This window comes from Mastigoproctus giganteus, chromosome 4 (genome assembly GCF_048544385.1).
Source record: "Mastigoproctus giganteus isolate SK-2022 chromosome 4, ASM4854438v1, whole genome shotgun sequence".
Classification (NCBI taxonomy): Eukaryota; Metazoa; Arthropoda; class Arachnida; order Uropygi; family Thelyphonidae; genus Mastigoproctus; species Mastigoproctus giganteus.
In genome coordinates this window covers 117,812,313-117,832,560 of record NC_143578.1, presented here as the reverse complement: position 1 = coordinate 117,832,560, position 20,248 = coordinate 117,812,313, and the positions used below count along the sequence as shown (strand labels likewise).

The 20,248-nt window shown below is 39.0% G+C and overlaps 1 protein-coding gene across 1 annotated transcript in view; it reads left to right on the top strand.

Annotated features, from left to right (window-relative positions):
- LOC150087017 (lysine-specific demethylase 4A-like) overlaps positions 1-20,248 on the top strand; it is a 694,533-nt gene that overhangs the window by 550,319 nt on the left and 123,966 nt on the right. The window contains exon 15 of the mRNA XM_090372906.1: positions 10,333-10,527. Coding sequence (XP_090229032.1) covers positions 10,333-10,527 — 195 coding nt within the window. The remainder of the gene's footprint in view (positions 1-10,332; positions 10,528-20,248) is intronic.

The following is a 20,248-nucleotide window of genomic DNA, read 5'->3' as shown; positions in this document are numbered from 1 at the left end:
AGGAGGACTTTTGATACTGTTGCACATAAAAGACTGCTATGGATAAAGGGATAGTTAAGTGGAAGAAAACAGAGTGGTTATCAATGGCCAATGCTGTTTGTGAACTAATTCTATTAGTGGAGTTCCCCTAGATTCAATGCCGGGTCCATTATTATTTTCAATATTTATCAATGATATTGATGACTGTATATCAGGCTTAAAGTTTGCAGATGAAACAAAGGTTGGCAGTGTGGTTAACGACCAGTCATCAGGGTGTGCTACTACAACAAGATCTAGGAAAATTGGGTTGATGGGCTGAGAAATGGTGGTTGAGGTTTAATATTGGCAAATGTAAAGTACTGCATGTTGGTAGCAGTAACATTCCTTCTCCTAGTAACTTATCAACATTCAGGGTAGTGGAGAATGAAAAAGACCTGGGGGTAATTGAGCAGTTAGACATGAAATTCTCTGAGCAGTGCAGAACATATTGCCAGGACAACTCCTGGGGGTTTTGTCAGTGATATACAGAAACTTTGATACCAGAGGTGAGAGGGTGATTATTCCTTTGTATAAGGCCATGGTTAGACCACATCTTGAGTACTGCATACAGGTGTGGAGGCTTCACTTTAGGAAGGATGTAGACTTCTGGAATGAGAGCCAGATTGGTGAAGGGAACGAAAGGGTGCTCTTACCCAGAAAGGCTTTAGTTCTGCAAATTACAGCACCTCGAGTCTTAAGCACCTGTGGGGAAATCTGATTGAGCTGTTTAAAGCTTTGACTGGATTGAGAATGGAATAAGCTGAATGTTAATGGTATTCTTTCACTTGCTTAGACTCCACACATGAGGAGGCTTAAAATCAAATTGGGGAAGGAAGGATGGTTGATTGTTGGAACAGGCTCCCATCTGTTTTGTTGTGGAAGTGGACGGGTTGAATAAATTCTTGGAGGATACAGATGGGTGAACTGTTTTTTTTTTTTTTTTTTTGCCTGATGCTTGCTTTCTTGCATCAATTGCCATTGCTATTACTACTACTACTGTGGGTTCAGTGCTGGGCCCATTGTTGTTTTCTGTAATTATTAATGTTTAAAACCAGATGTACTTGAGAAAGACTGGAAACAGGTTTGGAATTATCAACCAAAGATTCATCTGGTCCATTCTCCCCCTCCCACATAAAATACTTGCTGACCTGTGTAAATAATTTAAATCTCAAATGATTTACATTTATAACTTTGAGCCAGGTATTCATTCAGCAACCTTTATATAATATATTAAGGGACGTGCACTGTACATGTTTAAAAGGAAGGAGTGGTTCAGTTTTGAGTGCAACCCTCTACCCTGAGTGACGAATTTTCCTGAATCATTCCTCCATCAGATAATATAACTATGTGTGCAAATTACATCTCGATCAAACGAGTCACAAACTGTGAATATTATTGAACAATATCTATAAATAACAGTAAACAAGATAGATAGGGGGATAAAACTGTATTGATATTAAATAGCTGAGACAAATCATCTGTAATTCGCTTCTCCAGTTCCTCCCCATGCAATTTCAATCCTCTGAGCAATCTCATCTTAAATTGTTAGCACAAACAGAAGCATATTGCTGTTTTCAAACAGCCATAGGAGCCTGTTATGCATTACCAATATGCAATAAAAAGTATGAAGTATTTCATTTTACCTGATTTTGAATATACTGTTTAATCTCGTGTAGACTATAAAATTTGATTGAAAACCTAATGAATACCAAACTTGCTGGGATTAGAATAAGAGACCTTCTGGCAAGATGGGAAATCAATCTAGATTGTATAGCTACTAATAATGACAAACTCAGAACCACCATAAAATATCTTCCATCCTGTAAGCCATGTGTCTTTTATTCAGTGGTTTAAAATGCTGCTTCCCCCCCCCCTTCCTAATAGATTCCATTCAGAAAATACATGCTTTTTATCATGTAGAGAACCAAGGCTTGACTCAAGTATACACAGAGGGAGCTAAGTTAAACAGTTCAACTAGAGCTGCTGTTCTTTTTCCATCTTATACCATTACTGTAGCCTTTTCTTTGAGGTGCATCTTATTCACTGCTGACTGCTATGCCGTTAAATTGGCCAATAGCCAAAACTAAGTAACTTTTTCCCTACCCTGATCTACTCTGATTCTTACTGTGGTTACCATCCTATTACACAGAAGAACCATAAGGGTGACAAGCAACTGGGTGAGCAGTAGTAGTGTTTGCTGACACTACTACTGCTCAGCCATTATTATTATTATTTATATTATATTCAGAACAAAATCAGTGAATTCCACCAAGCAGGAAAAAATTGTCTGGTTTCCCAGTCATATTACAGCAGACTCTAGATTTACTGGGACACTTCAAGACTCCAAATAAAAAAAAAATATAAAAAAACCAACCAAAAATCATAAAATTCAAATAATAACTAGAAAGAATAAACAGATGTTTTGCAAGTCATAAATAAGCGACAAGCAGGGCGTTATAAAGTCATCATTGGGAGATTATTATCTTGCAACCCCCACTGTCTTCACACTTGACGCAAAAAAAAATTTTTTTGTTTAGAAATCGTGAAAATGATGGGTAAACACAAAGGAGTTGCGCTTTCAATTAAACAAAAACTTGAAATTATTCAAAAGTTTGAAAACAGTGCATCCGTTAAATCTAAAGAACCATTATAATGTTAGTGACCAAACTATGCGCGGAATAATAAAAAATAAAGGGAAGCATCGTATTCGACATGTGAGTAGTGCGTGGTAAGTTTTTTATCCATCGGCATATTTTTTACATAGGTTGCTGAAAATTATTGAATAAACTGTGGTAAATCCCCGACTTACATAACTTCGAACCTGCGTTAATTTTTTTTTTTTCCTTTTTAGGATTGTAAAATTTAAAACAGAATGATAATAATAATAAGAAGAAATCAGTAATGACGATCATGGCACGCACAAATTCCACAAGCGAGATATGGAGTAACAAGCCTCAAAATAGGAATGAAGAGAAGATTCTTTAAAGGTTTTTTTTTTTATATGACTGAAGATTTCAGTGAAGGGGAACACATTTCACCATAATGTAAAATCCCACTTAATTCCAGCTATCGGTATTATCGCAAATGCAATACGATTGAGTTTACTATCCGTTTTTAATTAGATGCACTAACAGAAAAGCTGTAACCCAGAAAGTGCAGATTGTTTTTGTTTTATGGCAGTGACCTCCAGAAATGTGCTTTAGTAAAATGTGAGCTCGCGTGGAGTGATAATAGTGAGTTTTCGCCTTAACCCTGTGAAGTTCTTTACAGAAAATTTCATTTTGACCATTATTATGGTGCTGATTAAGAGAATAAGTAACAGCGGCGGTACTATGAGAGTAAATCTATAAGAGATTAATAAGTAACAGCGGTACTAGTAAATCTATAAAAAAAAATAAATAAATAAAAGGAAAGCAACTGATTCGGATCAGAAAATTAAAATAAGAATGATTGAGCGTGGTCAAACATGAACAAGTATTGCACGGAATTTAGATTTGTCAGTATTAACAGTGAACACAATAATAAAGGAGAAAGGCAGAATACAAGAAGTGGTGAAGCGATCTGCACCAATGAAGTCAATTATGATAACCAAAGCTGTGAAATACATATCAGTTTTTACTGTACAGTTTCTTCCTTTAATGTTTTCTTTTCTTGTGTACCACTCCAGCAACTTCACCGTTGCCCAGGTGGGCAGGAGCAGCAGTGTGTAGCACACGCTTATTGGTTCGAGCCCGTGACCACCAAATACAGAGGATGCAGGAAGGTCAAGGAATGACCACCGCATATATCTGGAGCAATATGGCCTTTGTTGCTAATACTCCTAAAATCCAAATGACAAACAATAAAAAACAAACAATCACCGTTGTCCCCAGATAAAGTTTTTAATTGAACGAATTAAAAATATAAAACTATTTTTCTTCATTCTTCTGAGGATATTATGTGTTTTTTTGTAATTTTGGCATAGCACGGATATAGGAGCAAGGTTTTATTAGACATTCCCGAGTTACATAAAACTCAACTTATGTAAGAATTCATGGAATGTATGTTGGGGACATATTGTATTTTTGGATTAACCGGAAAATCGATTATCTGGAATTTTTCCTTTTACCATCTATCCCAGAAAATCGAGAGTCTACTGTATCATATTGGATAACGAATATGCTGTGTGCTGCAGAAAACATTAAAATTAGATATAAAAATCATGTTACACATAGATCATAGGGCTGGTTTGCTTGATAAAACATTACAATGTCGAAAAAATCATGGAGAGATCAACTACACAACAGGCTTCACAGAATAAAGTGCCAAATTCACAAATGAAATTCCAGTTCATGTTCATACAGGAAGGAAGAGCCATTGTCCTTTCTTGATTACAGATTAAGACACACTTTCCTTACACATCATTATCTGCTTTCCAATGAAAATCTTCCAAGATTCTCTTCTTGACGGCCAGCTTTCTATCAGACATAAAATAATAGATTGCCCCTATATAGCCTCTGTTCCAGCTGAAACTTTTCAGTGGATCCCAAAGCTAGAAATGCCAAACTCTTAACTCATTTACTAGGTGGTGGAGCCTGTCTTGAAAAATTACTTGCATATAAGCATTTTGGGATATCTCTGGCATCATTAACACATTTGCTGCCAACTAAATGTGAGAGATCTTATTCAATGTGCTGTAATTTTTCAAATGTTGAAAAGAAAAAAAAAAAAAAAATTAACATTCTAACATTCCCTGCATTCTGAAAATTCATACTTAATGGTTGAAGATTAAAAGTTTGGAATAAAAAGTTTATTCATGTACATATACAAGCCAAAAACAAAACTGTTTGCCAAGTTTATAAACAAATGCCAAGCATTACTTCAAAAGTGTTCAGTCACTGTCATTACCAGGTAGTTGTTAATTTTCTGTACCTTTATGTTTATGGCACTCATTGGTTGACTGCTTAAGAATGACCACTCGTATGTATTAAGACACACTGCTTGGGTGCATTATGAACGCAATTGTATGTTGCAGCACATCACTCCTAGTACTATTTTACACATATATATATACATTGAAGTAGCAAGTGTGTTAAGAGAAGTGGGTGCTAGAGTACATGTGAACAGGTGAAGTTTTTATGGCTCCAGCAAATAGAGAAGTTTTTGCTTTTTTATTGACTTTAAATTGGCATATTAATTTATTTTTTAGAGTTGCTTTATATTCCTAGTAACAATACTTCAGTTTAAATTGAATTTAGATAGAGATTTTGTAGGTTATTACTTAGTATTGGTAAAGGTATCAAATCCACGTGTGGGCAAGTTTTGCAGCTCCCACAAATGAAAGTTTTTAATTATACTTGGAAGCTTTATTGACTTAATTGTTAGATTCAATTATTTTCTATAAGTAACTTATAGAGCTAGTCAAGCTCTGTGGTTTATTTTGAATTTAGATAGCACGATTTGGAAAGTAAATAATACCTCGTGTCCATAGATTAACCATTCCTAACTTGCCGACATTGTTATATGATATGTGTGCTACCATAAGGTTTAATGGAAAACGAGATAGCGAGTATAGTAGTATCAATTAATCAGTAAAATTTATTAATCTTATTAAATTTCATTGTCAATTGAATTGTACTTTTTTAACTAAATAAATATAGCGAACTAGTTATTACAAACGTAACATCATAAATTAACACATATAAGTTGACAGTGGATAAGAAAGTCATATAACGTAACTTGGAGATAATATTCAATACTGAAATACATATATATAGTGTTATAACTGCATTGGAAGATAGGTTTAGGGTTATATTTTGTATTGGAATTTTATTAAACTTGAATAGAAATCATGACTCAGACCGTAGCAGCAAAGCACAAGGCTCAAACTAGTGGAAGTGCTGTGGTCTGGGAGAACTGAGGGAGGCGGTTGTCCTCTGAATCACAGTCTATTGAAATGCACTGTTTGTTTGATGTTTGTGGCGCAATCAGGAACGGAACATGATATTGCCAAGGGAAATGTCTTTGTGTGTGCACGATGTAAGGGGTGCGAAGAAATCAGGCACCAACTCTGCATTGTTATGGGCTTATATGACAGCTTGAAGGACAGGGTGGATGCCCTCAAAGGATTTAAATTGAAGGGTCCATCAAGCTCTCAGCTGCCCACATCAATGCCAGAGCTTGCACTTGAACATCAAGCAACACAGAGGCAACCCCTGAGGTAGAATGCGCTGGTCCCAAAGGAACAAGGCGTAGGTGACTCTTTTGTCAGGGAAACGGGGAACATATTGTGCAAAAATGATAGATGGAACAGGACCAGGGTATGTCTGCCAGAGGCAAAGGTTGATGACGTAGGACAGATATCATCCTTTAAGGGCACAAAGGGTGATATTATTGTACACGTTGGCACTAACGATATTAAGCGTAGGAGACAGGCAGAATTACTTAACAAATACAAGACAATGCTGAAAAAAGGCTGTGAGTTAGGGTTGAATATGAAAGTGTGTGCAATTCTGCCCAGACACGACAGGAGAGAGTATATGATGAGAGCCTTGTCATTCAATTAGGCTCTGGAGAGATTGTGCAAGGCTCAAGGGGTTGAATTTTCTCAGCCTGGTCTGTGCTTGTTAACAGGTCAGACTGCTTCTACAGGGATGGAATACACTTAAATAGAAAGGGTGCAAGAATATTTGCTGATGGTATTGAGGCAGAGTTAGGTAGGTCGGAAAACTGCTAGCTTGGGGGGGGGATATATGGAATAATAGATTAACAGTAGCCACTGGCAGAGGTAAAAGTGATTCTTGCACTACTTCTATTGAAATGCAATTGAGCAGCAGCCTGAAAAGCAAGGCAACGGGAAATTCCAGGACTGCTGGAAGTCATAGTGGAACAAGTAAATACATGGGCTGTGTTAGGAGTAGAAACAGGTGCATGTATACTTGCATGTACACCAATGCTAGGAGTATAGTTAATAAATTCGATGAGCTTGAAGTGCTAGTCAAGACAACAAAGGCAGATATTGTTGCGATATCAGAGACATGGTGTCGTACAGACATAAGCAGTGCAGAACTGGAATTTGGGGAGTACAATGTGTACAGGAAGGGAGGAGGGGTTATGTGTTAGTTAAGAAACACATAAAATCTAAGGAAGTGCATCCAATTGATGTTGGGGACAATGCAATGAGAGGAAGATGGAATTCTCCCTCTTGCTCAGAATAATCGCCTGAGAGGGCATAATTCAAATTGAGGAAAGACGGTTGTAGGATAGATGTGCGGAAGTTTTCCCAGTGCTTATGTTTGGTGTGACATAAGCACTGGGAAAGGAAAAATGAGAGTAGGTGTGTGTGTTATAGGCCTAATAAATTTGATGAGTATAATGAGCAGTTGGGAAATAGTGGGCCAGTAAATTAGTGTCTTATAATGGGGGATTTTAATTTCGCAGATATTTAAACAGATATTTTGACATGGAATTTGTGGGTTGGTCACTCACCCACTAGCAATGCTTTTGTGAATTTATTGGATGATGGTTTTCTACAGTAGCATGTTCGGGAGGCAACTAGAGGAAATAATACTCTTAATCTGATTATCAGTAATGATTCTTCATGCATCAAGAATCTGCAGATAAAGGAACCACTGTGTGGCAGTGATCACAGTGTGCTGAAGTGGGATTTACTCAAAGAAGTAACTAACATCAAGGGTAAAGGGGAGGGTTTTTGCTTTCATAAAGGTGACTACGGTGGTCTGAGACGGTATTTAAATTCTATACGGTGGAACCAACTGATGATGTTACCAACAGCAAATTCTCTAAGTGGGAAGCATTCAAGAAATTAATTGTTGAAGCTACTAAAAGTTTCATACGTATTAAGAAATATTGTTCAAGGTTAAGCTTAAATAGTGTTCAAATGAACTAATGAGACTAATGACAGAGAAGAAAAATGCATGGGATGCATATAAATTATCAGGCGACACAGAAGCCTATGATAGATATAAGCAGGTCTGTAACCAAGTTACAGAGGAGGTTAGGCAGGCAAAGGCAGATTACGAGAAACCTTTGGAAAAGAATGCAATGAAAAACAGCAAAGAGTTCTTTAGTTATGTAAATTCTAGAAGGAAGGGGATGAATCAGATTGGTCCACTTGATATGGATGGTTCAACTGTTGCTGATTCTGCTCAGGTAGCTAACAAACTAAATGAATATTTTGCATCGACATTTACACATGAGGAGTTATTCAGGGAGGGGAATGCCAGAGGTGTATTCAACTCTGGCAGTAAGCAAGACAACCTTGTAATAACTAAGAGTAAAGTGGAGGAGAAATTTTTGAAGATAAACACATAAAAGGCATCTGGGCTGGATGGAATCTATCCAGTTATATTAAAGGAAGCGGCAAAAAAAGTAATAAAACCATTAGCCATAATTATGAGAGCTTCCCTGGACTCCGGGGAGATACCCATGGACTGGAGATGTGCAAATCTGACCCCAATCCACAAAGGATGATCAAAAGTAGACACAGGTAATTACAGACCTGTTAGTTTTACTTCTGTTCCCAGGAAATTAATGGAAGCACTGGTTAAAGAAGCTTTGCAGGATCATCTAGACAAGACTTCAGTTATAGCTCGGACACAGCATTGGTTTGTTAAGGAGAAGTCTTGTCTGACTAATTTGATTGGATACTATGATGTAGTCACAAAGGAACTGGATGCAAAGAATAACTTTAATATCATATATTTGGATCTTAGAAAAGCCTTTAATACTGTTGCGCATGGAAGACTGCTACACAAATTGGAGCAGTGTGGCATTGGAGGCAAATTGCTGCTATGGATAAAGGGGTGGTTGAGTGGGAGAAGACAGAATAGTAATCAATGGACGTTTTCTGTATTTATAAATGATATTGGTAATGGTATATCAGGCTTAATGTCCAAGATACGAAGGTTGGCAGGGTTGTTAATGACGCTAATGACAGTACACTGCTGCAACAGGATCTAGAAAAGTTGAGCAGATGGGCTGAGAGGTGGCAAATAAAGTTTAACATTGACAAATGTAAAGTACTACATATGGGAAGCAGTAATTCCAGAGTAACGTATCAACTCTGTGGTACCACACTGACAGTGGTAGAGAATGAAAAGGACCTGGGGGTAATTGTGTAGGCAGATATGAAGTTTTCTGAGCAGTGCTGACGGTCTGCAAGAGCAGCTCATGGTGTCTTGTCAGTGATATACAGGAACTTTTCTAGCAGCAATAAGAGGTGGTTATCCCCTTGTATAAGGCAAGGGTCAGACCACACCTTGAGTACTGTATACAAGTCTGGAGGCCTCATTTTAAGAAGGATGTAGAGCTGTTGGAATGAGTACAGAGAAGGCAACAAGATTAGTTAATGGAACAGAGGGTTGCTCTTACGAAGAAAGGCTTAAGTTTTGCAAATTACGGTGTCTGGAGACTAGGCACCTGCGAGGTGATCTGATTGAGGTGATAAAGCCTTGAATGGTTTGAGCGTGCTCAATGCTGATGGAATTCTTCCACTTGCTCAGAATAATCGCCAGGGAGGGCATAATTCAAATTGAGGAAAGACGGTTGTAGGATATATGTGCGGAAGTTTTCCTTTAGCCAGCGGGTGGTTGATAGCTGGAACAAACTTCCATCTGGCGTTGTAGAAGTTGATGGCTTGAATAGATCCAAGGCAGAACATGACAAACATTTGGAATGAGCAGATGGGTGAAATAAGGGTTTTTTTTTTTTTTTTGACCGATGCTATATAAGCTTGCTTTCTTGCATCATGTGCCTATGCTAATGCTAACTGACTATTATAATTTATTGAAGAAATTGAAAGACATATCATAGTAATAAGTACTTGTGTCATAAAATTTGCTAACACGACTACTTCTACTTGTTCCATAAGCATTTACCATCTTTAGCCTTAATCATGTTGGCAGGTGCAATAAGGACTAAGTAACTCTTGGACCCCTTCTCCCCGTAACTCTCATCATCATAGCTGTTAAGAAGTAGATAAGTCACTGGCCATCCAATGTATGGTGGATCCTTACCCCGCATAAAAACAGTTGTTCCAAAATATTCCCCTCTCCTGAAGAGCAGGTATCACAGGACAGAGAAGATTGCAGTAATGCTTGACTGTCACTTCGCACATTGCTGGACCTTGAACTCAAACCTCAAAATACTATAGAATTGTTTTTTTTTTTTTTTTTTTTATATGAGTGAGAGTTAGTATATTTTATGAGAATTCTTCCCAATATATACACAGGATGTGTATGTGCATGTTGTGTGTTTCTCAAAACTTTCCTTGAAAATTGCCACTGGAAAATAATTATCTAATTTTGCTTACAGAAATGCTGCTTCTGTTACAAGATGATGCGCCGATGTGGTAAGGTTCAAGGTGCATGTATTCAATGTACTGCTGGTAGATGTTGCCTTCCTTTCCATGTGACTTGTGCTCAAGCTGCAGGAGTTATTTTTGATTTATGCGACTGGCCCCTTCTTTGTTACATAACCTGTCCTCGACATATCGGAAGCAAAAAAAAGGCAAGTGTTCCTGAATAAAATGTTTACACATATTCAGAATTTAATTATCGTAATGTATTATAAATTTTTAAAAAGTATTTTTTATTTTTTTACATAGAAGTGTAATCTTGAATTTTACATAGAAGTATAATCTTGCATCTTTTACTATTTCACAAGTATGTATGTATATTTATGTTATCAAAATTCTTTTAATACTGTATAAACAAATATATAACTGTATATATGTACAGATTCTCTCTAAACTGTACAATGACATGCTGTCAGAAACTGTGTTTGTAAGTAATATTTGCCCCTTTTGTATATCATCATCATCACATCAGCCATTTTCAATCCACTGCAGCATGAAGGCCTCTCCAGCAACTTTCCAGTTCCTTCTGTTTTCTGCAATGGCCATCCATTTACTACCCAAAAACTCATGAATTTCATCAATCCCTCTCCGCCTTTGTCTTCCAGGTTTTCTTCTAGCTCCTCTTGGGTACCATTCTGTTATTTTCTTAGTCCATCTGTCATCATGTCTTCGAGCTATGTGTCCTGCCCAAGACCATTTTAGTTCTTTAGTTTTGATAAGAATTTCCTTTACTTGAGTTTGCTGCCTAATCCATGTGTTTCTCTTCTTATCTAACAGTCTGATTCCCAATATAATTCGTTCCATTCTTCGGTGTGTAGTTTTCAGCTTCTCTTCCATTCTTTTGGTGAGTGCCCAAGTTTCACTTCCATAAGTTATGGTGGGGAGGAGTATATATTGGTTCATCATTTTACGTTTCAGACAAACTGGGATATTGCTCTTCAGTATGTGACTATTTTCTGAATGCTATCCATTCAAAATTTATTCTTCTCTTGACTTCCAGCCATTTATCATTATTACAGCTAATAACTTGTCCCAGATAAGTATATGACTCCACCTTTTCAATTACTGCTCCTTCAATCATTATTTCTCTTTCCGTGGCATACTTGTTCATCATTACTTTTGTTTTAGCCATATTCATCTTTAGTTCAAAATCCTTACTAACTGTGCATAACTGATTAAGATTTTCCTCTAAATCTTTGGGATCGTAGCTTATGACCACAATGTCATCTGCAAATCGTAAATGGTTTAGGTATTCTCCATTCACATTGACTCCTTTCTGCGACCAGTCTAATCTTCTGATTTCCCCAAGGGCAGCAGTAAACAGCTTCGGAGATATAGTGTCTCCTTGTCGAACTCCTTTCTCGATTTTAAATTTGCTACTGTCTTTGTCTAGACTAATAAAGGAGATAGCACTCATATATTTTCTTCAAAATCATAATATATGGGGTATCTATCCCTTGTCTTTCCAGTTCCCGAAGCATTGCCTTATACTGTATGGAGTCAAATGCCTTTTCATAATCCACAAATGCCAGGCATAATGGTGTTTTATATTTATTCGCTTTCTCCGTTAGCTGTGATATTACGTGAATGTGATCCATTCACGTAATATCACAGCCCTAAAGCCAGCTTACTCTTTCGGTTGATTCTCATCAAGTATTCTTTCTAATCTGTTAGTATGACCCTTGTGAACAACTTGTAGATGTGGGATAACAAGTTAATTGGTCTATAATTTCCAATTTCTGATTTATTTCCTTTCTTATGCAGCAAAACTATGATTGCATTATTCCACTGCTTAGGCGTCACACCTTTTCTAATGCACTTTGTGAAGAGCCTTGCCAGTTTTTGTGTTATGTCTCTGCCTCCCAATTTTAACAACTCTACAGTAACTTCATCTTCCCCCGGGGCTTTCCGATTCTTCATTTTCTTCAATGCATGTTCTACCTCATCAGGAAGAATATCGGGTATGTCGTATGTGTTGCTACTTTGCAATCCATCTTCCCCACTGCTGGTATCATTCCCTTGCTCCTTGTATAATTCTCTATAGTAGTCTTCTGCTATTTGAATTATGCCTTCTCTGCTGTTTATAAGTACACCATCGCTATTCTTCAGTTTCAGTATCATTTGTCTTTCTGTATTACTGCTCATGGCTGCTGATTTAAATCCTTTGTTTTCCCTTAATGCCTGTTCTACTTTTCTTGTGTTAAATCTTCTTATGTCCTCTCTGAGTCTCTTTCTAATGGCTTTTCATAACTCAATATACTCAATTTTCTCCCTGTCAGTGTTTTTCTTGCTCTATATTTGTCGTCTTCGGTTCATCATGACAAGTGTTTCTTGACTAATTTTTTCTTCTTTGGATTTCTGTTTCCCTATAGGTTTCTTGGGCTTTATCACTTTCAGAAAGTTGTAATATTCCTCGTCGATATCTTGGTCCTGAGCAGTGTGCAGAAGGTCAAACTTGTTCTTAAGTTCCAGTACATACTGCTTTTTCTCCTCCTCTGTTATCTCAAAGACCTTTGTATTATTTTCTCGAGTCAGTTTTTTCCTTTCCTTTCCTACATCTATATCAAGTATACATCTTACCATTCTGTGATCACTTCCAACATTTACCTTATTCAGGACGGTAACATCATTCACAATATATCTTCTGTTAGTGAGGATGATGTCGATTTCATTAGTTGTTAAATCCGTTTGGACTCTTCCATGTCCACTTTCTGTTCACCCTTTTCTTGAAATAAGTTCATTACTGACAGTCCTTGAGATTCTGCAAATTCCAGAAGTCTTTCACCTCTTTTATTTCTTTCGCCAATTCCAAAATTTCCTATAGTTCCTCTTTCTGTGCTGTTTTGCCTGTTTCCAACATTAGCATTGAAGTTCCCCATAATAATAGTGTAGTGGGTTTTCTGCTCATCTAGAAGACTCTCAATTTCGGTGTACATTTCTTCAGCCTCTTCATCATCATGGCTCGATGTTGGTGCATAAATCATTATAATCTTTAGCTTGTACCTCTTAGAAATCTTGAGTATTAGTCTTGACACCCTTGGTGATGTACTTTTGAATTCCAAAATGTTGTTTTTAAAATCTTTATGGACCAGAAACCCAACTCCACCTTCACTCCTTTCACTGTTTCCATTGGTGTACAGCAGATTTCCACTTGATAAACTTATAAGTGATTCATTTCTTCTTCTTGTTTCAGCCAAACCGATGACATTCTAATTCACATTTTCTAATTCCTTTTCCAGCTCTAATATCCTGTCTTCACCGATGAGTGATCGTACGTTATAACAGGCCAAGTTCAGTTTCCGTGCATGGCAGCCTGGTCATACCCAGAGATTCTTAGCACCCTTTGCTTCCACTCTGATCCTCTTGCTGCCGTAAGAGGGAGAGGGAGAATGAAAGCTGCAGGGGACTGAGGGCCATTTGTATTGTTGTGCTCTCATATGCTGGAGGGTTTGGTCTTTTCCTCTTCACGCTGACCAGGCGTCTTGAAGAGAACCACTCTACACGTTCGTTGCCACCTAAGTGACATAACAGGGCTTACCATCGAGAAGGTGTGCATGAGTGGATTTTAGGGAGGCAGGCCAACCGAACTTCTCCTAAATCTTCTGTAAAGAGAGATATTGGATCCATCAGTGTTTTAGGCTGAGTGTCTGATAACACACAGGATACCTGTTCCCCTCTAAGCCCCTAAAAGTATATATATATACAGGGTGATTCACTACCAGCGCGACAAACTTGCAGGAGGTGTAGGGGGCACAAAGACGAATCAGAATCACATAGCATTGCAGGGTCCGAAATGCCTTCGTCATGCAGTAGAGGATGTTAAACGGGAGGATCGCGTGAACAGTAATCCTGCTGGAAGTCAGCATTTGCAAACCGTTTCTGTTGAAGAAACCAAGTAGCAAAAGTCCTCCGGAGTGGATAATCCGCAGGCTCCAATGATTGGACGCGTTGCAAATGGTATGAACTCATTTGGTTTGTTGACAGTATCCTTCATATGGTGGATTGGGAAATACCCACTCGTTGGCCTATCGCTCGAGTACTCGTACTCGGATTGCCTTCTGCAAGACGTAGGACATTCTCCTCGTTGTCTGGCGTCCTCGTCGTTCGCTCTCGATTCATGGTACCTCTCGTGAAACAACCAGTCTCACGTAACCTCATCATACGATTAAAATCGTATGATGAGGAGCACGCCTGTGCGGGAAACGTTCCTGGTACAAGCGCAGAGCAGCGCGCCCGTTACAGTCCGCAGCTCCATACGCGAGGTGCATGTCGGCCAGTTCAACGTTTGAATACTCGTCCATCCTACTGCCTCGGGAACCGGTTTGCAAATGCTGACACAGCGGGATCGCTGTTCACGCCACCTCCCGTGTAACGTCCTCTACTGCATGACAAAGGCATTTCAGACCCTGCAATGCTATGTGATTCCTATTCGTCTTTGTGCCCCCTACACCTCCTGCAAGTTTGTCGCACTGGTAGTTTCAAAAATCACCCTAAGAGGGCATGGCCCATTTAAAAAACTCCAAAGACCATATGTGGGCTTACATTAGCCAAAATTGGAATAAATAATCTGGAATTCAAATTGATCAAACTGATTCAGACCATACATATATTAAATGTGAAAGATATTACTTCCAAAAATAAATTAAGTTATACTGATTTTTTATTTTTTTACAATGTTAAATATTTTGCAATTTTTTTTTTTTCCCTTTTTAAATTTTAATTAAAATTTAAATCAAAATTTCTTCTCCAACATTCAGCTATATATGGTTTTTGATTTTTACAAACTTAACAAATACTTCAAAATAAAACTCTCTTGAAATGGCAAAGTATGTTTAATTTGCAGAATATAACATTTGTACAGTTGCCACTAAAATGAAGTGTTGAAATATTGAATGGTCTGAGGCTAAGCAGGAAAGCCCCTCCATCTCCTATGACAAGCTTGTGGAAAACTGACTGTGGTCCTATATAATGCTTCTATTGGAACGTGCAACATCCCAGAAAGCAAGGTACGAAGGATTTCTAGACCTGCTATGGGTGATCATGGAACATAGAAATACATGAGCTGTGTTAGGGTAACTAAGAGTGATAACAGTTCAGGTATACTTGCTACACCAATATTAGGAGCAGAGTAATTAAATTTGAAGTGCTGGTCTAATCATCAAATGCAGATATTATAGGGATGCAGAATTTGAAGATGGTGAGTACAATGTATACAGAAAGAATATATTGTTGATTGTCAAATGCCACTGAGGGTCCTCCACCAACTCCGCATAGTGTTGGGTTGTGTTCGTCTCTTGTTCCTCTGGCCATTTAGCCACAGGTCCCCTAGTAAGACCACGTTGCGCATCCTCTGCTCTGGGAAGGTAGGCTAGGTGTAGTATATAGAAATAGAAAGATCTCTGTCAGGGCAAACCCTGAACGACACCTGAGTTACTGGCATCGTTTCCTGGACTCTAAGGAGGAGCCCAGGAAAAAAAAAATTTAGAAAGTGAAAAAGGGAGCAGGGGAGACAGACGAGGAGGAGGAGAGGAACAGAAGAAGATGGATGAAATTGTCAATACATCCCACGTCATGCCTCAGAAGAAAGGATTGGCGTCCTGCCCTGCCCCACCCCACAGCAGTCAAATTTCAGGCAGTGTGAATTTCACGTGATGGCTGTTACTGTAAATTTTATTCCAGTGTGCCTTAGTCCGACGTTGACTTCAACCCCCAATAACTTCACACCAGTCATTCGCAATGCCATTGATCTGATCAATACTACAGTAGGAGAAATTCTGTACTTCAGAGTGCCCGATGATACCTTCTACGATTTTGAGGATAGCAGTACACGACACCGCACTCTGATCTTTTTGACAATCGATGGTATACGTCCACCCAAATTGTCTTTGGTTCAGTTCAATCTCAAGTCACAAGAACTGTATGGTTTGCCCTTTGAAGGAGACATTGGCAGACACAAATTTCAGATAACCCCCAATAACTTCACACCAGTCATTCGCAATGCCATTGATCTGATCAATACTACAGTAGGAGAAATTCTGTACTTCAGAGTGCCCGATGATACCTTCTACGATTTTGAGGATAGCAGTACACGACACCGCACTCTGATCTTTTTGACAATCGATGGTATACGTCCACCCAAATTGTCTTTGGTTCAGTTCAATCTCAAGTCACAAGAACTGTATGGTTTGCCCTTTGAAGGAGACATTGGCAGACACAAATTTCAGATGGTTGCTCAGGACAGTGACGACCTCCAGGTGAAAGATGCATTCGTAATAATTGTGAATTCTCAACCTCGCAAAATTTGGTCTACTGAATTTAGCTTGCACTTAGATCATGACTATGAGGAATTCAGCAGAGATATCAGCAAGAAGGTGATTGTGGCCTGCAAACTAGATGAATTTAACTAGCAAAGCTGTATGGCAATCCGATCCCCAGTTTGTTACGGTCAGCTCAATAAGTAAGGGGTCAGTTGTGTATGCATAGACCAATAACACCCTTCTGCATTATTCTTGCCCTATAGATAAGATTATGAGGTTAGTGAAGTACCTCTTAAATGATAATGGCACCATCTCACCTCATTTGACCGAAGCCATGCATCCTGAATTCAGGATCATCAAAGCAGATGCCATGCCTCTTGGAATTTGCTTAGGCATGCTTACTCCAAACTCTGTGACAGCGGCTTCACCACCTGCCACTCAAGAGTCAGATCAGATGCCATGACTCTTGTAATTTACTTGATCGGACTCGGTCCACCACCTGAGATAACAATTCTACTAACTCTTGGTGAGGTATGATGACAGGATCTGTGTCATAAATGCAGTGAGGTGCCTCCGTAGCCAGGTGGGCAGGAGCAGCAGTGCGTAGAACACGCTTCTTAGTTGCTAATTCTCCTAAAAAAAAAACAAATAATAAAAAAAATGTAGTGATTGTAATGGTAATCATCCTCATCAAGTTGGGACTGTTGCTGTAATTCTATAAAGAAGTTAAAAAAATTTTAAATTGGTTACAAAATATTTTAGATTTGTCAGATTTAGGATCTTCATATGACTGATTTTTATTTAGAAATGAAATTTTTTTTTTTTCCCGCCAGTAGTTTATATCAATTTTTGAAGTTGGTGTAATTAGCAATTGGTTGTGAATATGAGTTAAATGTATATTGATTACAGTATCTGCAGAAAAAAAAGCAGCCCAATTTAGGTTCTAGTTTATTGTTGCAAAGAATGAGAATACAGTAATGGAGAATAAAAAGAAAAACTGTGTAGAAACCATGTTATGATACTTTATTTAAAAGCATCATATTAAATTCTTTAAACTTTTCTAATGATGAATTTAACACCCACCTGGGCAGTGGTATCTATGATATGGATGTACTAGGACTTTATCAGCTAGTGTGTCACATATCTAACCCCAGGGGCTCGCATCCGGTGAGTATGGGCTTGTCACACCCAGGGTCCTGAGCTGTATATCATCATTCTTCTCTTTCTTGGTGATTCTCTTCTGCTTCTGACTCTTGTTTTCTCTCTCTTTCTCTGGGTAACTCAGAAATTTTTTTTGGGTGGTGCAGCATAAGCCTCTGACTTCCTTGCACTATATGGCTAATAGTAATAACACACACTTTACATGCACCTGGAAATAGGATATTAAAGGGGGCCACCCCTGTGGAATTCGTCCATCATCTGGGAGGAGGCAGACTGTTAACAGCAGGAAAAGATTTGTGGGGTGGAAACCACCAGGCAAAAAGATTTGAAATGGGAGGTGAGGAAAGGAGACAGTGATTGTAGGGGATGAAAGTCATAAGGCCAGTATACCCTGTGTGGGGGAGGAGATTGCACTGTCGACATACTGTGCTTCTCGGTTAAGCCGGTTTAGAAAATCCTGTGTCATGTCTCAGAAAAGGGAGACATAACGTCAGCAGACAGGGTGGTGGATTGCCCTTCCTGGTAGGTTGCCCTCACTGCAGCCTAATTTATACACTTGGGCCAATTGTGCACTTATGCACACCTGTCATACTTACATTTACACTTCCCCTCTCCTTTTATATATACACACATATTTAGGGGCATACCAAAAAAACAGCACAGCACTCTCTCACACATTTATCATCTTGCTTTCATCCCCAAGATGTGGCCACTTGTACATGGCGAGGGGACTTCCCAGTGACGCTTCTAGTCCTCCATATTAGCATTTACTGGGATCCAATGCCCACAGCCTAGGTTCCAGACTGTCAGTGGAATCCAGTGTGTTTGCCGTGCGCTGCAACCCGTGGAAATTCGGAAAGGGAGGATCCTGGTGACTTCAACACAACACTTTGGCCCCTGCTTCAACAAGGCAGGTGGTCCTGAATGGCCCAGCTAGAATCAATCGGCTAGCAGGTTTGCCTGCAAGGGTCAACCTCTGTTATGCCCCTACTCTCTTGGTTCGAGGGACAAGATCCGGACTGTCAGTGGTGCAGGTATGACGTCTGGGTAGCCCTGGCATTCCACTCCCGACTGCATTTATTGCTTGCCAGGTAGTGGGCATCTCTTTGGGCTCCATGTTGGATGGGGAGCCCAGGCACTGAACCAATACAAAAACCACTGTGAATCCTCATAAACATATTTCATAGGAAACGCGGTCTCTAATTGCAAGTATAAGTGTAGAAACAGACATTGTAATTGGACCAAAGAGGCAACGAACAGAAATACCATCAGGGCCTGTTTCAAGATTCCTGATCATTCACTCCAACATTGAAAAGCCTATTGGAAAAATGTTGCCCTTCTTTATACAGAAGGGTTTACAGGGCTTAGCAGGTTCCACCAAATCAGTTAAGAGGCACCGTTCTGGGGACTTTTTAATTGAAATAAAAAATTGACAAACGTTCTGAGCAACTACTCCGAGCAACATCATTTGGAGGAATATTGATAACTGTGACCCCACATAGACACTCAATTCATCGAGAAGTGTCATTTCAGAGTGGGACTTCTCGAGGTTACTGAGGAGGAAATCTGCTCTGAATTAAAGCCACAGGGAGTTATTGCAATTAAAAGAATTTCTGCACGTAGGGATGGGAAACTTGTTCCCACCAAAAATATCATCCTGATATTTAAGTTGCACACGTCCCGTAATGAGATCAAAGCTGGCTATATTAACTGTGCAAGTGCGTCCGTAGGTACCAAATTCCCTACGATGCTTTAAGTGCCAGAAATACAGATACTTGCAAATGGCCTGTCATGGATCCCTTTCATGTGCTCGCTGTGCTGCAAAGGACCATGAAACCTCATGTTCAGTTTCAAAACCATTGTGCATTAACTGCCAAGTAGAACACCCTGCCTATTCACGAGCATGCCAGAGGTGGAACGAGGAAAAAGAAATTCAAAGACTTAAGGCAGAGCTGAACATAACATATCAGGAGGCGAAAAAAGTGGTGAAACTCTTGAATATAAACAGACCTACCTACACTCAAAAGGCAGCAGGGAGATGTTCCAATTGGAACACAAACAGAAATTACTATATCACCAAAAGAGTCATTCACTCCTATTGCACGTTACCTGCTAAGTTCACAAAAACCTGCAAAGAAAGATCAATCAGCCGCCACTCCCATATTGGTACCTCCTAATTATCCACCAGTAAAAAAATCTAGAAAATAAGAAGCCTGAAGTAGAAAAGAATAAGAAGTTTGAGGTATCCCCTAGCTCTGAAGAAAATATGGAAATTGAGGAGAAAGGAGGTACCATATGACTCAGTCTTATAACTCTATGCAGAGGAGGAGATGTACACAGGACAGCATTCATTCTTCCCTAAAAGAGACAAATCCAAGGCTGAGAAAAGTAAGACCACAGTATCTCGGAAGCCGCCCCTATGGACCCATCAAACCCAAATAATGGCTAAATTCCT